Genomic DNA, 16,069 nt, shown 5'->3' with positions numbered 1-16,069 from the left:
AACCTGGCTTGTTTCCACATGAATTTCATTCTATTGACAAGGCAGTGGAGAAGATGGGGGCCCATCAAGTGGACCTGAAATGGGAAGGAAGCCTTTCCCATGTTGGATCATTAAGTCGGGCTCTGGGCTGACCTTGGCTCTCCTTTCTCATGAATATTGGAGGACCACAGGCAGCAGACAGTAGAGGAACTCCAGTGGGCCCAGTGACACTGTACCACCCTAAGGGGAGAAGTCAGAGAACAGCACATCTAATTCAACTGCCAGGGGAGCTTCAGAAACCAGATTCAGTGTCCCATGTCGGAACCCAGACGAGCTGCTGGGGTAGATTTGTGAGGCTTTGCCAACATGCCAGGGGGGTTTTAAAGATGAGGGAAAGTTATTTTTTGAGACAGTGTCTCACTATGTAGCCTTGGATGTCCTGGAACTCACTGTGTAGACCAAGCTGGCTTCCAACTCGCAGAGATCCACTTGTATCTGCCTCCCAAATGCTAGGATTAAAGGCATGTGCTATAACATCTAGTTATTTTCTTCTTTCCTTCCTTCTTCCTTTTTATTTTTTTAAGTTATTTTCTTGTATTCCTCTGAAAGATGCTCTACAAGAGAAGTGGTATGGTTCCATGGAAACCATTCTAAATTAAAAGTCCAGAAATCACTTGGGCTCCACATCTGCCTATTTGTTCTGTGCCCTGGGGCAAGCTGCTCCATCGTTCTGGGCCTGTTTATGTGTCCTGAAGTCAGTAGAACCACACTTCAAGCTCATTTCCTAGTTCTAACGTTCAGCAGCTCACATTAAAAGCAGACATTAACACACGGAATGAGAGCTTTTCAGCAAGAAAATTAGTAAGACCGACCCATTCTTGACAAGTCTACAACTCTACTATATTGCACACTTCTCTACTTGAGAGGGACAGCCACTTTATCCCTGCTGGCACTGTATTTTTTGTGGCATCAGGACATGCCTGTGCTACAAAGGGAGCCTTTGGAGACAAAACTTGAGTGATGCATCTTCTGGAAAGGCTCCTTCTCCTTAAACTCAGCCTAGCCAGATATTCCCTACTATAAGCATAACATAGAATGGAAACATTTACAGAGTCCACCCAATATGCCAGGCAGACAGTGTTCTCAAGGCCTTGCATCCATGAGTCTTTAATCCCTCCAGCAGGAGCTGGAGCTGAAGCACCCGGGATAAACACCCACCTATCATGTACAAGGCCTCAGATTTGAGCCCCTGTACTACAAAAACAAAATGAACACCTCTACCAAAAAAAATTCAAGAAAATCCTACAGCATCCATGAAAGAGAATACTAACACCATCTCACTTATGGACAAAGGACAACTTGGGTTGAAAGAACTTGCCTAAGGTTTGGAATCTTCTAAGGAGAGTTACTACATGCAAACTTATTGAGGTAAACTCTCAGGTCTTCATCAGTATTAATCTTGCTTCTCTATCACATGACAAGTTATGGGAAGAGATTTATTATTATACAATTCATGAGCATCATTGCCTATATCAATATGTGGCCTCTTCCTTAAGAGACAACATGACGGCAGATGCTGGATAGAAGCCAACCTGAGACAGGAGAGGCAGAAAGCTTCGGGTAGACCTTATGTTTACTACTAATAGTTATGTTAACTCTAGTTTCTCATTGGTAAAATGTGGCCATCAACATCTTCTTCATTGGTTTATGATGAAGTGTTTGTAGAAATTTTAGCTGGCTCTAAATCTCGATGAAGAGAGAACATTTGTACTGAAAACCACAAATGATATGTCTACATTGTTCTGAATTTCAGTATGCTGGATCAGGACAAACATTTGTAGTCTGACTTAAACATCATCAGTCATAACTGAACTTATGGGCGTTTATGTCTTATATTCATTGGGAGTCACAAGACGGGTTTCCTGTAAGTTCTTGTAAGGCTGTTCAAATCACACAGGTGACCCACTAAAGGGGAGTTTGGGGACTCTAAAGACAGAGCAGCTCTACAAGAGAGAGCTCCACTCTCTTCCTGGCTACCCTGCTCACAAAATTGTACACTTGGCACCTTAGTTTCTACAAGATGGACAGACAAAGCAGTTTCCACTCAAAGAAATATAAGCTTTTCTAAAAGTACAGGGTGGGAGGGCCTATGTTTGCATGATGCCTAATATCTGAAAACGTTAAAATGTTTTTCATATACCTTATCTTCTTTGGGTACTCCAGACAACAGACATTTTAACAGAATCAAGGATGTGTTTAGGAGGCATAAAGGATGTTTTAGTATTCAATAGAAAAATATAAGAAAATGAGATACACTTAAAATACATTAATATGTCACATACATACAGCATATTTGCATATGTAAGCATACATATGTGCATATGTGTGGGAATTTAGCTCATTAGTTCATTCAACAAGAACAACAGCCCAGGATAGCACCCTGTAGCTATTACAGCAAGCATCTGTATAATATCCTTGTATGTGTTTAGATCTCAAGTGATACCTCTCACCTGCCTGTGTCATACATTCAAAACCATTTTCCAAATGCTGATGATAGAAAACCACAAGTGCCTTAAAAATGGATATGAAATAAGATTTATCAAATTACATACAATTATTATTACAGAAAAAGTTATTTTAGTCTTCATCTCCCAAAACCTGGCTTTGACCTCTGACCTTAATTTTCAAGCCTGAGAAGAAGAGTTTTGATTATGGAGCACTAAAATTATGAACAAGGGCCTGAAGAGATGAGTCAGCAGTTAAGTGCACTGTCCTTCTAGAGGACCTGGGTTCAAGCCCCAGCACCCACTTGGTGGCTCACAACCATCTGTAACTCCAGTTCCAAGGGATCAGCTGCCCTCTTGTGGCCCTAATAGGTACCAGGTACACACTTGGTACACAGACATGCATGCAGGCAACATTAAATTAAATTAATTAAAAAATAATATTACAATGAAATGGCAAACAACAGTTTAAATCACCCAATAATACTCCTGAATTTAGAGTTTACTAAAATAATCCGTCTACTCATATAAATAGTGCCAAAGCAAGATGGATGAGACACAACCCAGAGCTGAGTAGAAAAGCAGGAGTGAAGCACTGGTGTGTGTTTATTTTGATGCCTATGCTGACCATCCTTGTCTCTCTAAGAACTCTTTGTACTTAACCTTTCATGGAACTGATTCTCCAATGAAAGCTATTTCGATTTTTTTAAAGGCATGCTATGCTACAAGATACACACACGCTTTCTCACAATCATTTAAATGACATTTGTATAAATCATCAGCTAAGTAAGTTTACAGAAAAAGGGAGAAAATATTTGCCAAGATGTGTTACAAGAGGAATTTAACCACAGCCTGGTCCATACGAGAGCTGGCTCCTCAAGTAATTGCGTCCATCAGGAGATGGGGAGCTAACACAGGAATGAGCATGCAAACAAGCAGCCCAGCTTCACAGAACATGCAGAAGCACACTGTTCTCCCACTGCTCTTAACACCTACAGAGTCGTATATATAGCAGGAAAGGTGGCGGGAGCAGCCAAGATCTGCTCAAGTGACTTAAGTTCACTCTGTTGCTGTGGGAGAATCAGCTCCGACTCCAACCTGCCTCTTCTAGAGTACTGTGTACTGGTTGATGGACTTGACATCCACATGCTCAGGGTATTATGTCTTATTGTCAACTTGACTAGGCTAAGAAATGCCTGGAAAGTTGGTAAGGTAGTGTTTAGGGGTGTGTGTGTGTGTGTGTGTGTGTGTGTGTGTGTGTGTGTGTGTGTTTCTAGAAGATCATACTCAACAAAGTAGTGGGTACTACTCTATTCCTCAACAGCTACAACAGAACTAATAGGACATCGACATTCCTGGTCAGATTTAACTAAGTTAAACCATGGCTCATCTGTGACTCCCTCATCTTTGGGTGTGGACTGAATTACCCTGAGTCTCCAGGTTACAGACAACAGGTGAACTTCTCCGTAATTGGCTTCCATGATTGCATGAGCCAATTCCTCCTACTAAATCTCTCTGTATTTCTACACATAATCCATTGGTTGTTTCTCTAGAGATCCCTGACTAATATGGTCTGCAAAGCCAGGGAGAACAGGCCCTAGACTCTCCAATCAGCACCATTCCTCCATATTTCTAACCTCCCAAACTCATTGGGGTATCCCTACTTCTTGTTTCCATGGTCAGCACCATGCCTCTAAGTTCAGGGCTGGAAATGGAAACTTCATAGCCTTAGAAAGAAGACACCTGACATCAGAGTCAGGGAGACATTGGAGCCATGAAATAGAAAAGGGAGGGGCTCACCTAGACAAGGACAATCCAGGGAAACAAGCTGAAGGACATACATATCATTCCGAAGCTGAATGAGGGACAGAAACAATTACCTACTCCTTTCAGAGAGTACACATGAAATATGGGGAATGGGAGTTGAAAACCAGAGATCACAAAATGAAGGATTGCTCATATAGGGGTTAGGTCTTGAGTAAAGATGGAGAGGCTCAATATCAGACCAACACGTCAACACTTATTTATTTAGGGCTACAGGAAAAAGGGGGACTCTATAACTAGTCCACATGAGCCATACAGAGTGCAATATTTAGGGAATAAAAATCACAGGCAGGAAGAGGCACCAGAGGAAAAAAACAAACACACCTCGGACTCTTGTGATTATCCCTGCCTCACAGTAAGAGGCACAGCTGATTCTGTCTTCCTCCCATTTTTTTAAATTATGTGTGGGTGTGTACATAGTGTGTGTGTGTGTGTGTGTGTGTGTGTGTGTGTGTGTGTGTGTGTAGGTGTGTAGGTGTGTAGGTGTGTAGGTGTGAGTGAGTGCAGGTGCCCATGGATGTCAGAGCTGGACTTATCGGCATTTGTGAGTTGACAATATGAGTAATAAGCCCTCTTAATGCTGAATCATCTCTCCAGCCCCCATCAATGAGTTCTTAAAACCTACCCAGTTAACTTCAATGAGCAGTCGGAGATGAGAGGCAGTGGATCAGAGCAAACAACAGGAACCATCACTGGCTGCATGCTTCCCCATGCTGACAAGGTGATAACCCACAGTTTCAAAGCAGTTCCTACTCAGGCCCCTTCCTAAAGAAAATCTGCAGCCTGCAAAGTAATCATCAGAACAGCATGCTCAGTACCAGGGCCATGTTTCATTCATCTGGATGGGGGCCATGTTTCATTCATCTGGATGGGGGCCATGTTTCATTCATCTGATGGGCTCTGGACCCATCCAGAATTCTATCTAAAATGTCAACTGTCTGTAACACATCTACCACTTCATTTCACCGGTGACTGACTTCTTCCCTAAGCACTGACTTCATGCTGGAAAAATGACTAGTTCAATGTTTCATTGGCACAAGTTCATGTTTAAGTACCCTGAGCCTCAGTTTCCCCAAGTGTTAGTCAAGGGGCTGCTCTAGACACATCCCTTTTGCTTTTTCTGCCTCTTGCTTTCCTGTATGCATCTCCTTCTCTCTTCATCTCTCATCTTACTGCAGACTGTTAATGCATTTGTCTTGTTACTCCTGCAAACTGCTAGAGGTGATGCTATCAAATCAGATTGGAGCCCTGGCTGCCCTCCAAGCAAATAAGAGCACAGAAATCATAAAGTATAATCCAACTAAGGTGAGTGGTGCTGACAATGTTAGATTCCATACTGCATAAAATGTTCTGTTTGTGGGACCACAGCTAACCACTCTGTCTGTAACAGCGCATGATGAATCATATAAATCCAGCCCACTAAACCCGAAAGTCAGGCGGGTGGCTTTCTCTGCTGCATAGAAACAGCCTACCACAATGTTTATCAGGCTTCTTTTTTTTCCCCCTCTAAACTTGGTTTAATATCTACTTATCAAGTTGAAAATTCATTTTGGAACTATTTTCAGAGCAAGTACAAAGACATCCACTAGGATATATTAGCTGCATTACTTTTATCCAATGAAATAAATAAATTTCTCACCCTACAATAAACGTAGCACGTAGGAGGACAAGCAGTCTCTTAAATGGGCCCATTTGGATGAAACACAGCATGAAAATACACAAACAGCCAGGGGACATGGGCGGCCTGTCTTGGACCCTACCTATAATGACTAGTTAAATAGTGCCAGGATTTATCTTATTTTAGTTTTTGCTGAAACAAATTTCTTTTTTTTATTTCCTTTATTTTTTGAGATTATAATGTAATTACATCATTTTCTTCTTCCCTTTCCTCCCTTCAAACCCTCCCTTATACCCCTCCTTGCTCTTTTTCAAACTCACAGCCTCTTTTTCCATTAACTATTGATACACACACACACACACACACACACACACACACACACACTCCTAAATATACAAGTACAACCTGTTCAATCACTAGAATGTTACTTGTATGTGTGTTTTCAGGAAAGCAACCAAGAGTTCTACCCAGATTTGAAATCTATGATGCCTATGAACCATAACAATGACCAGCATGGCACAATAAACCAAAGGATATGGTGGTGGCATGCATACCTTGGTGGTAACCAACAGCTCTCTAAATGGACTGAAAGCCCACTCAAACAAGAAGGAAATGATGTCTGATACCAGAAACCTAGCCAAGTAGCCAGAGCTAGTGAATTCATGAACCTGGGAGGAGAACCAACCACCACCATTCTAAAGCAGCATAATCCCTAACTACATTCTAAATGTTTGTCCTTATACCCACAAATAAGTGTAGTCTTCACCCCTCATCAAGAAAACTTCTCTTTGCAACAGACAGAAACCATTATAGAATACCACAACTGCTGGGCAGTGATAGCACACGCCTTTAATCCCAGCACTCAGGTGGCAGAGCCAGGAGGATCTCTGTGAGTTTGAGGCCAGCATGATCTACAGAGCAAGATCCAGGACAGGCACCAAAAATACACAGAGAAACCCTGTCTCAGAAAAAAAGAAAGAAAGAAAATCACAAACAATCAAAATACAGAATTGTGGAGCCCAGTCCCCATGGGTGGTCTATAATACAACTCTGGTACCTACAGGCTCAGGAAACACTGCTAAGAGCAGTTGGAAAGGTTGTAGGAACCAGAGGATCAGGGAGTTTGCTGTGAGAGTGTGTCTCCTAGAAACATCAGAAGCTACACCCATCAGTCTCACAACATAATTGCCTAAACATGAGCTGAACAAGGATAACAATGGACCTCCTAAGGAGAACAGCAGAAAGCCCAGGAGGCTTCAACCCTACACAAAGAACTACTGGCAGTTTAGGAATGCTGAGGGCTGAGAGAAGTAGTCTTCCCCAGGGAAGAGCACACTAATTGATTGTCCAATATTTAATTGTTTCATTGCTTTATTTTATGTGTATAGGTATTCTACCTACATGTATGTATGCATACCACTCGCCTGCCTCATACCTGCAGAAGACCAAAAGAGGGCGTTGGATCCTCTTGGAACTGAAGTTACACAGGATTGTGAGTCACCACATGAAGGATGGGAATTGAACACGTAGTCTGGAAGAGCAGCCAGCGCTTACAACCACTAACCTATCTCTCCAGACCCTTCCCCAAGATTTATTTTAGTATGTGTTTCAAAAGTGTTTATTCGCTACAAAAGCCTAGATTATGATGCATTCCAGCCCTGGAAGTCAATCAGTCATCTATACTTAGATATCCCCAAGACCTCCAGACCCACCATAACCAAGTCAGAATGCATCCTTACCTTCCTGCTCATAGATCATTCATCTCAGTTAACGAGGTGATCAGTCACCCAGTTACTCCCGTCAGAGATCACAGCATTATCATCAGCTCCTATCTGTCCCTCAACAGCTCTCTGCCTCTTCCAAATCCTGACATCCCAGAGTCAGCTCTGTATCAGCACCTTCATGCCCCTGTTTTAATGTTTCTTCATTTCTCTACCTGGCTCACCTCATGACCCCTTATGTGTTCTCACTCCATGCTCCTGCTCTGTCCGATCGGTCCTTCCAAGTTCTGCCACACTTATAAATCCTCATCATATAGCTTCTCTCATGATAACCCGATCCCTCCTCCTATCTACTGCCTGAGCCCAAGATCCAAAGCAGAGTTTAGAGCAGGTCCCCCCATCCTACTTTTTCCCAAACTTAGGTCTCCATTTGCCTCACCTCAAACCCTCTGCCCCCATCAAAGGAGCAGTTCCCCCAGAATAACCCCCTGACTCCCATCTCCTAACTTCTTCCTATACCCTTCCTTCTCTCCTCTCTCTCTCTCTCTCTCTCTCTCTCTCTCTCTCTCTCTCTCTCTCTCTCTCAACTCTTCTTTCTCTTCATTTCTTTCTAAACTGCTAGGAATCAAACCCAGGGCCTGTGCAGCAACCTACCACTGGACTACATGTCCAGCCCATGTCTCCTAGCTTCTGTTTGAGTTGCCCCTTCTGATTGGAATGTCCGTCTGCCTTTCTGGAAAAATATACTTATGTGGCTGCCCCTCAGCCATGCAACCTGTCCTCAAGCCCATCCCTGGGTCCCCTGGACATGCTGTTATCAAATCATCTATAACTTTATCCTGTTGGTGAGTAGCAAATCCAGATCTCAGATGTCAAGAACTCCATGTCCAATAGTGCTGTCAATGGTGTGTGCTAGTTTTATGTCAACTTGACACAAGCTAGGGTTACCTGAAAGAAGAGAATCTCAATTGCAAAAATGCCTCCACAGTATCTGGCTGTAGGGCATTTTCTTAATTAGTGATTGATGGGGGTAGGCTCAACACATTGTGGGTGGTGCTATCTTTGGGCTGGTGGTTCTGGGTTCTTAAAAAAAAAAAAAAAAAAAAAAAAAGAGAGAGAGAGCAGGATGAGCAAGCCATGGGGAATAAGCCAGTAAACAGCACACACCCCTCCCCCAGCCCTCATGGCCTCTGTATCAGCTCCTGCCTCCAGGTTCCTACCCTGCTTGAGTTCCTGGCTTCCTTCGATGATGGACTACAGTTTGGAAGTGTAACCCAAATAAACCCTTTCCTCTTCAGCTTGCTTTTGGTCCAGTGTTTCATCATAGCAATAGAAACCCTAACTAAGATATGGTACATGCTGGGAACTTGATAAATATTTGTTCGATGAATGAACTTCACCATGGTAGCCTTCTAAACATGGTGCCAAACTATTTTCTTTGCAGTCCATATACTTTTCTTTCAGCTGTTTGTGATGTGGAGTTCCTCTTTGCCGGTAAATCATTTGCAAAAGATTAGCAAAATAAACTAGGATAGGAGAATACCCAACTCTTATCTCCTGAGAAATCATTCCTTTGTTCTTTACTCCCTAGAGAAGAGGCCATGCCTCTAGGCTTCCCAGCAACTGATAGTGAGAAGCTATCAGAACAAGTCATTCCAAATCCATGGTCCTCCCAGGTTTTAAATACCCTGTCTAAAGATGTAATTACTACTGAGGCCCTGTGTGGAGATACTGATTAAGCCAAAATATTCATGGCATGAACCAAGACAAGCTTATAATGCCTGCACCTGTACCCACCAACCATCTAGATGGAAAAGATCTCTAACCCTGCATATGGATTCCCAGGCTCTTTTATTTCTAAGCCCAGACAACCTCTAGGTCCAAAGTGGAACCTTTAGAAAGAGAATTCCATCTGAAATGTCAACTGTCTATAACAAATCTACAACTTCATGTTACCAGTGACTGACCTCTTCCTCAAACACTGGTTTCATATGGGAAAATAGGACATTTCAATAAATGTTTCATTAACACAGTATTTTCCTGTCTGATGCAAATATTTTGCTTTCCCAGACTCTCCTCTACAGAACCATTTCCTACAATCCTTCACAGGACAGCCTAGAACTCTCTAATTCCAATAGACAACCAGAGAACATAGAAACCAACCCAACAAATGAGTGAAAACAAATCCTCACACTAAAAGCCATGGAGACTATTTTGTTCTGGAACACTAATACCAAGTCTGTGTTCTTCTCTGAGTTGCCCAAAGGTTAGGACAGGACAGACTGTCCTGACCACCTCAGCAGTGCTGGGTGGCAAAGCATGCTCGATGGGTCACTGTAGGCCCCAGAAAGAATGAAGTGAAAGATTATGCGGAAAGGATGTGCAGTGGGTGGTTTCTTGGGTCCCTAGATAAGGCTTGTTCCCATTCCACTTGTTTATCTGGACTGGATTTCTTGCTATGTACTGATTCCAAACCCCAAAAATTTCAAGGATATTCTGAACATCTTTTATTAATAGCAACTCAAAAATTTTCAGATAGATGCCAAACATGCAAAAGCAGGTGCCATATAAGGTTTGTTCCTTCAAACTTCATAAAAACATGGTGGAAAGATTTAATCTTAGGATACAAGGAGTATTAGCAGTACAAGGAGTGTGATCAGGTAGAAAACCATCCAAGTTTGGGGGGAAGTTGGGGGAGTCAGATCACATCAGAATGGCTTGCATGTGGCCTTGTTCTGAAGGGGATAAGATTTGATTTGGTTCTATTACACATGAGAAGGGAAAATATTCAATGAATAAGTGAAGCTCTTTGGAAACTCTGAGGTGCCCAGTGCTATGGGTGGCAGAGAAAAGGGGTAAGAAATCACAAAATGTAGAAGCAGCACAAGAGGGATTGATATTCTGAGCTCTGCCACATATAAACTATACACATAGGGATTTGGACAAGGGCTTTATGTTGCCAGCTTCACATCCTTATAAAAAATAAAGCAATACCAGTGGCAATAGTTACTATAATTCTCAGCACACTACACTATGGGAATGGTCTGAGTTCTACTTTAGAAGAGAGACTGGGCCTCTGGAACAAGCCAGTGTCATTCAGCTGTGGTGAATCAAGTCAGCCTACAACTGTGCCCTTTGCAGAGGACTGCCTCCAATGACTGCTACATCGTAAGACATCAGAGCTATAGGAAAGCATTTTCAGAGCACTGCATGAGTGCTAGTGGTCAACTGCTGGGCCCATTTCTTCCTGCAGGCTAGTGGCTGGTGACCTCTCCGACCCCTGTGAAGCCAGCATCGTGCCAGGCCTTATCTTTGCTCCAGAGGATGCTCAGACAAGATGGGAGGAGAGCCTAGCCTGCAGCACTCACTTTCTGAGAACGGCGATCTCATTCTCGATGCTGCTCTCTTTGCCCTTCAGCGCCTTCTTCGGGATGCACTTTACGGCGAAGAGTTTCCCAGTTGCTTTTTCTTCAGCTAAAACCACTTCAGAAAAGGCCCCACTGTGAACAGAGAGGGAGAAAAGAAGGGTTAAGGGTGAGAGGGTTGGGTTTCAGAAAGGTCCTTCTAATTCCAGCACAGTAACAAGGAACATGACTACAGGCATTACTGTCATTTTCTGTCCAGCAGGGCTCCTTCCCAATGTCCTTAGAAGAAAAAAACACGTGGACAACTGTACCTCAATGCAGAGACAGTAGGTGTCCACACAGGACCATAAGGGCAGTGGAGGCTGCCATGGGTTGGCTACTTTAAAGTGCCTCTTGGCACCCTAATACACAACATGGTCAGGTTAGGGTCCCATGGTAGGCAACAAGAACATTCCCTAAAGAGGTTCCCCCTCAGAGAAAAAATGGTATCCATAGCATGGTCATGTAGACCAGAAAGTCACAGATACTAAAATTCTCCAAGTCCCTATAGGCTCTCTCACCCACAGAATTTCCTAGAATACCTCCCAAACACTGAATTAACTCTCATAAATAGGTAAGGATGTAATTACAGTGGGAGCTGGTGCTACATGAGCTACTGGCACTTGGATACTAACTGGTAAGACTAGGAAATCTTTCAATCTTTCCAAATAAACAAACAAACAAACAATGACCATACAGTGAGGATGATTAGCCCATCTGCAAATAGACATTCAACTCTTTGAGAAGAGAGAAACACACTGTAATCAGGATGTGTGGACCCTAAAAGCCCATCTCTCCCGAGTGATGGCATGCTCAGTCTGAAACAGCATTCTCCTAGCCTAGAAACAGCACCCACATCCTTTAGCCACCATCAAAGTTATTCTTAAGCATAGATAGGGCCAAAGGGGATAGGAATTCATATTTACTTGGGACAGTGGACTATGAGTCTTTGGGATAATATTCCTACTAGAACATGAACTCTCAAGCAAGAAGTCTGTCCATTTTTGTGGTCTGCATTTAATTATCTTCAGACCCTAAGGGCAGAAGACAGTCATTCAATGAAACAGTCAAATAGGAAGTTCCAGCAAGAACCTTCTGCCCAAATCTATAAAGAATTGCTAAGTAGAATTATTTACTTCAGGCTTTGTCCTGGAGCTTCTTGAAACACTTAAAACAATCATCATTAAATATAAATACATACAGCCTCACAACAGAATTTTCACAGAATAATCTTTGGAATCAGACAGTCCCTATGATATCTGCTCACTATCAAGGGGACTGCCCCCCCAAAAAAAAATCAGTTCAGAACCAGCCCAGAGCCCGTGACCTGTGCTTCTCATCACTTCTTGTCCATGAATAGTGTCACCCAATGAGGGTGAAGAAGACCTGAATACTCAGATGCCAGATTCCTCCTCCATCATGTAAGCACTGTGTTGAGACTAAGAAATGTCACTGGGGAAAGACCAGGCCTCACACACCAGGGGTAATTTTACACCAGAGTCTACTCATCATTTTTGACCTCTACTCATCCCCCTGCAATGTACATTATACTAAGAAATTGTCATATGCTGTTTAAACTTGTTCAAAGTGAATTCTGGGAGTGAGGAGGACTTTCTTGTCCCAGACTCTAGCATGTTTGTTCTCAGTTGTCCTCCAGATCCCTTTTCCTGGGGCAAGCTGCTCCTACTAACTGTGACAGGGAGGAAAGATAATAACAAGACAGCCCAAGAGTAAAAACACTGTGCCTTTGAGAACAGCTATAAGGTGAACTCCTTCCAAGGAGGTTGCAACTGCTAATCTCATGGTGAGAAAATGGAATCTTATCTACAGAAAGAAAGCTCAGCTCTGCCTGGAACTCTCAGTCTGGGAACTTAGTCATGACTGTTATAGCAGGGCTTCCCCAATGACTTCTGCTGAATAACTGTAAGTGCCCAACTAGATAGTGTCACCTTTCTACACTATTTTTCTTTTACTAAAAAAACCTCACCAGAGGGAAGACCCTATCAGGAACTCTAGCTAATTCTAACAAGGCGCCCTTGGTCAGTTTCTGCTGGGTGTTTATAAGGCCCTGATTTAATGTCACCTTTTCTTGACTCTCTCAGCTGGGCTGCTCCAGTCATCGTTGCTTCATTTTTTTGAGCGCCCAATTTGAAGATGGTTTGCTATCTGTCCACCACTTCCATCTATCTGCTACCTACTGCTTATTCCTTTACTTTCACCTACTGTATAAATAATAAACTCATTCAAAATCAAAAGCATCACTATCATAGATCATTCTTTAGACTGTATAAAACAGTCCCCAATGCTGCTAACCCAGTGGGGTTTGTTGACACCCCACCCCCTGGCATCTTTCCAATTTGCAAAATCCATTCTCCAGAACACAGAGAATCCCTTCAGGGCTGCAAGCACCTGCTAGGGATGGGTCAATAGCTACTCTCAGGCCTCTCCTCGCTCACTGTCCCCTACACTGCTCTGCACATACCCCAGTTCTTTATTTCCACCAGGGAATCTACACAGACAAGAAGAGACCATGGCCAATACAGAGGAAACAGTCTATTTAAAAGGGGGCCTTCACCTGCAGATTTGAAGCTCGCATGAGGGAAAATACTTTTGGCCTCTATGTGTCATTTTCTTCCTGGAAAATGGCTAGAATGTGAGATTATAGCTCCAGTTGGAAGGCTAGGGAGAAGACTGAGAGCAGGGGTGGTACTCGAGCAGCAGCACCCCCTCTGTGTTTGTCCTTAACTATGGGCGGAAGGATCTAAGGTCCTGTGGGAGGGCAGAAATGTGGGTCACACACCTGCAAAGTGTTTCACAAACTGAGTAGCTCAGGCTTGACAACGTGAGCCACTCATGGGGTGCCTGGAGATGGACACGGAACAGGTACATGAGAAAGGCCCAGGAAGAGTTGCTGAAATCCAACCATGAATGAAAGTCGGCCTGGACTTTATACTCTCAGGTATAAACTCAAAAGAAAAGGAGCTGGGGAGATGCCTCGGGAGCTAAGGTGCCTGCCATGTGAGCCGAAGGACTTTGAATTCAGATTTCCAGTACCCATTTAAAAGCTGGACATGGTCACACACTGCTGTAACCCTAGTGCAGGGAGCAGGGAGACAGGTGAATGAATCCCTGGGGCTGTTAGCCAGGCAGTCTAGCCAATCTGTAAGCTCTAGGTCCGTGAGAGACCCTGTCTCAAACAGTGAGGCGGAGAGTAGACCAAGAGGACTCCTGACATCAACGTCTAGCCTCCACAGGCAAGTGCGCACACCCACATATGCACATGTAGACATATACATTACACATGCTCACACATACAATAGGTACAGTATACACAGAGAGAGAGACAGAGAAAGAGACAGAGACACAGAGAGAGAGAGATTTGAAGAAAGATGATTTTTTGCCATAATCATAACAACATTACACACAACAGCCATGAGATTTCAAAAAGAAGTCAAGTGATAAATAAATAGACAAACAAAATGGAACATACATACAATGTGCTTATAGCCCTAGTGCTGGGGAGGCAGAGACAGGTGGTACCCCAGGCTCATTGGCCAACCAGTATAGCCCACATACTGGTTGGCCAGTGAGTGGCCATACATGCCATGCATAAAATGCAACATTATTCATTCCTTAAAAGACTTTGTCACATGATCCAATACAGATGAACCTTGAAAACATGTGCTAGATGAAAGCCCCCATCATGGAAAGGAGACACTATATGTTTCCACTGCTGTGAGGTCCCTGGAGTACTTAGTTCAGGAGATAGAAAGTGGACTGGGGTGGAGGAAGGGAGAACAGGAAGTGACTGTTTAACTGGGACAGAGTCTGGAAACTGAAAAGGACCCAGAAGCAGATGCTGGTGGTTACACAACAATGTATAATAGTTCAGAACCCACACCCAAAGTGGTTAAAATGATAAGGTTTATGGTATGCCTATCTTAGCACAATAAAAAATAACAAGAGAATGCTTATATCTGTACTCAATGACATGGCTTCACATAGAGGTAATGAGAAAATGTGAGAAACTCTTCACTTGATACCTCCTGAAAGAAAGCGAGGACTTACAAGGAAACTGCAGGTGGCATGATCTGCTTGATACCTACAGAGTTCTCTGGCATGTATCAATGTAGTGGTGTTGTGTTCCCCAAAATATCATGCACCTTAATAAATATATCTGGGGTCAGAGAATAGACAGCCACTAGATACAGAGGCTAGAAAATGGTGGCACTCACGCCTTTAATCCTAGCATTCCAGAGGCAGAAATTTGTCTGGATCTCTGTGAGTTCAAGGCCACAAGGATACAGCCAAGCATGGTGACACACTCCTTTAAGCCCAGAAAGTGAGCCTTTAATCCCAGGGAGTGATGGCAGAAAGGTATATAAGGCATGAAGACCAGAAACTAGAAGCATTTGGCTGGTTAAACATTTAGGCTTTGGAGCAACAGTTCAGCTGAGATTCATTCTGGATGAGGACACAGAGGTTTCCAGTCTGAGGAAATAGGATCAGCTGAGAACTGGCAAGGTGAGGTAGCTATGGCTTGTTCTATTTCTCTGATCTTCCAGCATTCACCCCAATAACTGGCCAAGGTTTGATTTTTATTAATAAGACCATCTAAGATTCCTGCTGCATATCAGCTAATCTAGCCCTGGGCAACTGAAAGATACAGTACACAAGAAGTCACTGTCCATGTCTTTAAGAACCAGGACATCAAATACTGAGCCCAGTGCAGAGGCAGGATAGAGTGGGAAATCAGACATGCTCCTTAATCTCCTGAGCTCTTTCTTTTATCATGTATATGTGTGTGTGTGTGTGTGTGTGTGTGTGTGTGTGTGTGTGTGTATGGAATGTGTGTGTATGAATGTGTGTGAGTGTGTGTGAGTGTCTGTGTGTCTATGAGTATGAATGTATATGTGTGTCTGTGTGCCTGTGAGTGCATGTGTGTGCATGTGTGTGTTAGTTTCTGTGTACAAATGTACATGTGCTTGCAGTCACACATTCATGTGAGTGTATGCCAAA

At 43.2% G+C, this 16,069-nt stretch overlaps 1 protein-coding gene across 4 annotated transcripts in view; it reads right to left on the bottom strand.

Moving 5' to 3' along the window:
• Window positions 1–16,069, bottom strand: part of Camk1d (calcium/calmodulin dependent protein kinase ID) — a 401,898-nt gene that overhangs the window by 238,703 nt on the left and 147,126 nt on the right. For all 4 annotated transcript variants that reach the window (XM_036187629.1, XM_036187632.1, XM_036187631.1 and 1 more), the window contains exon 2: window positions 11,015–11,146. In XM_036187629.1, coding sequence (XP_036043522.1) covers window positions 11,015–11,146 — 132 coding nt within the window. The remainder of the gene's footprint in view (window positions 1–11,014; window positions 11,147–16,069) is intronic.

This window comes from Onychomys torridus, chromosome 5, assembly GCF_903995425.1.
Source record: "Onychomys torridus chromosome 5, mOncTor1.1, whole genome shotgun sequence".
Classification (NCBI taxonomy): domain Eukaryota; kingdom Metazoa; phylum Chordata; class Mammalia; order Rodentia; family Cricetidae; genus Onychomys; species Onychomys torridus.
Note: the sequence above shows the minus strand (reverse complement) of the source record. Positions and strands in the feature narration are given on the sequence as shown.